Source organism: Olea europaea, chromosome 12 (genome assembly GCF_002742605.1).
Source record: "Olea europaea var. sylvestris chromosome 12, O_europaea_v1, whole genome shotgun sequence".
NCBI classification, from domain to species: Eukaryota; Viridiplantae; Streptophyta; class Magnoliopsida; order Lamiales; family Oleaceae; genus Olea; species Olea europaea.
In genome coordinates, this window is record NC_036248.1 from 23,911,330 (window position 1) to 23,912,126 (window position 797).

At 30.2% G+C, this 797-nt stretch overlaps 1 protein-coding gene across 1 annotated transcript in view; it reads left to right on the forward strand.

Moving 5' to 3' along the window:
* LOC111406811 (nucleolar complex protein 2 homolog) overlaps positions 1 to 725 on the forward strand; it is a 15,803-nt gene extending 15,078 nt beyond the window's left edge. Inside the window, exon 15 of the mRNA XM_023036183.1 lies at positions 343 to 725. Within this exon, the coding sequence (XP_022891951.1) occupies positions 343 to 478 (136 nt within the window). The 3' untranslated portion in view covers positions 479 to 725. The remainder of the gene's footprint in view (positions 1 to 342) is intronic.
* The last annotated feature ends 72 nt before the right edge of the window (positions 726 to 797 follow it).

Consider the following 797-nt stretch of genomic DNA (forward strand, 5'->3'; position numbering starts at 1 on the left):
TATAGCTCAAATTTTAAATAACTGGTCCATATATCATTCGTAGAACGTAATATTCAGCTGAATCATCTAATGTTTCTTGTTGGGTCCATATATTTGTTCTTCAAAAGCATTGATCTCCTAAAAAGAATCAATTTAGTCATAAAATTATCAAAGTTTAGAACAAAGCAAAAGTTTATTGTTGGTGATTATATTATATATGTACATTACTGGTTTGGTAAACTTGTACACTCTTCTATCAAAATATTCTTTTAGAAGTTGTATCTGGATGAAAATGAGTGTCTTGAGCTTTTATTTTCTTTCGGATGTATCTGATCAACCTTATCCTTTTAAATATTGCTGTAGTTTGCTAGAGCCGAGAAAATCAAAGAGGAACAAAGCAGAGCATAGAAAGGGAATTGCTGCTGAGAAAAATCACCCTGCAGTTGAAAATGGAATGGTTGGTTCAAAGCGGAAAAGAAAAACTGTCAAAGTACAATAATTATGTAGTTTTTTTTTTCTTGATAATATTGAGGAGGCTGGAATTTCAAATCATTATCCTTTTTTTAAACAAAATTTTGGAACTCTAATGACTGGTCATGTAATTTTAAGTTGGGACATTTAAGTAGCACAGTTGGTTATTGTGTGCTATCTTTTATGAGTCAAATGTAGCAAGGATGAATCCTGAATTATATAACAGTTTTTCTGTTAATCTTTAAATAGTTGTACTTCTCTTATATATGAAAAAACAGCTTTCTTCCTATCATGTTAAAATGGTATCAGAGAACTTTGATTCTTGGAGTTCCCATTAAATATTCTCT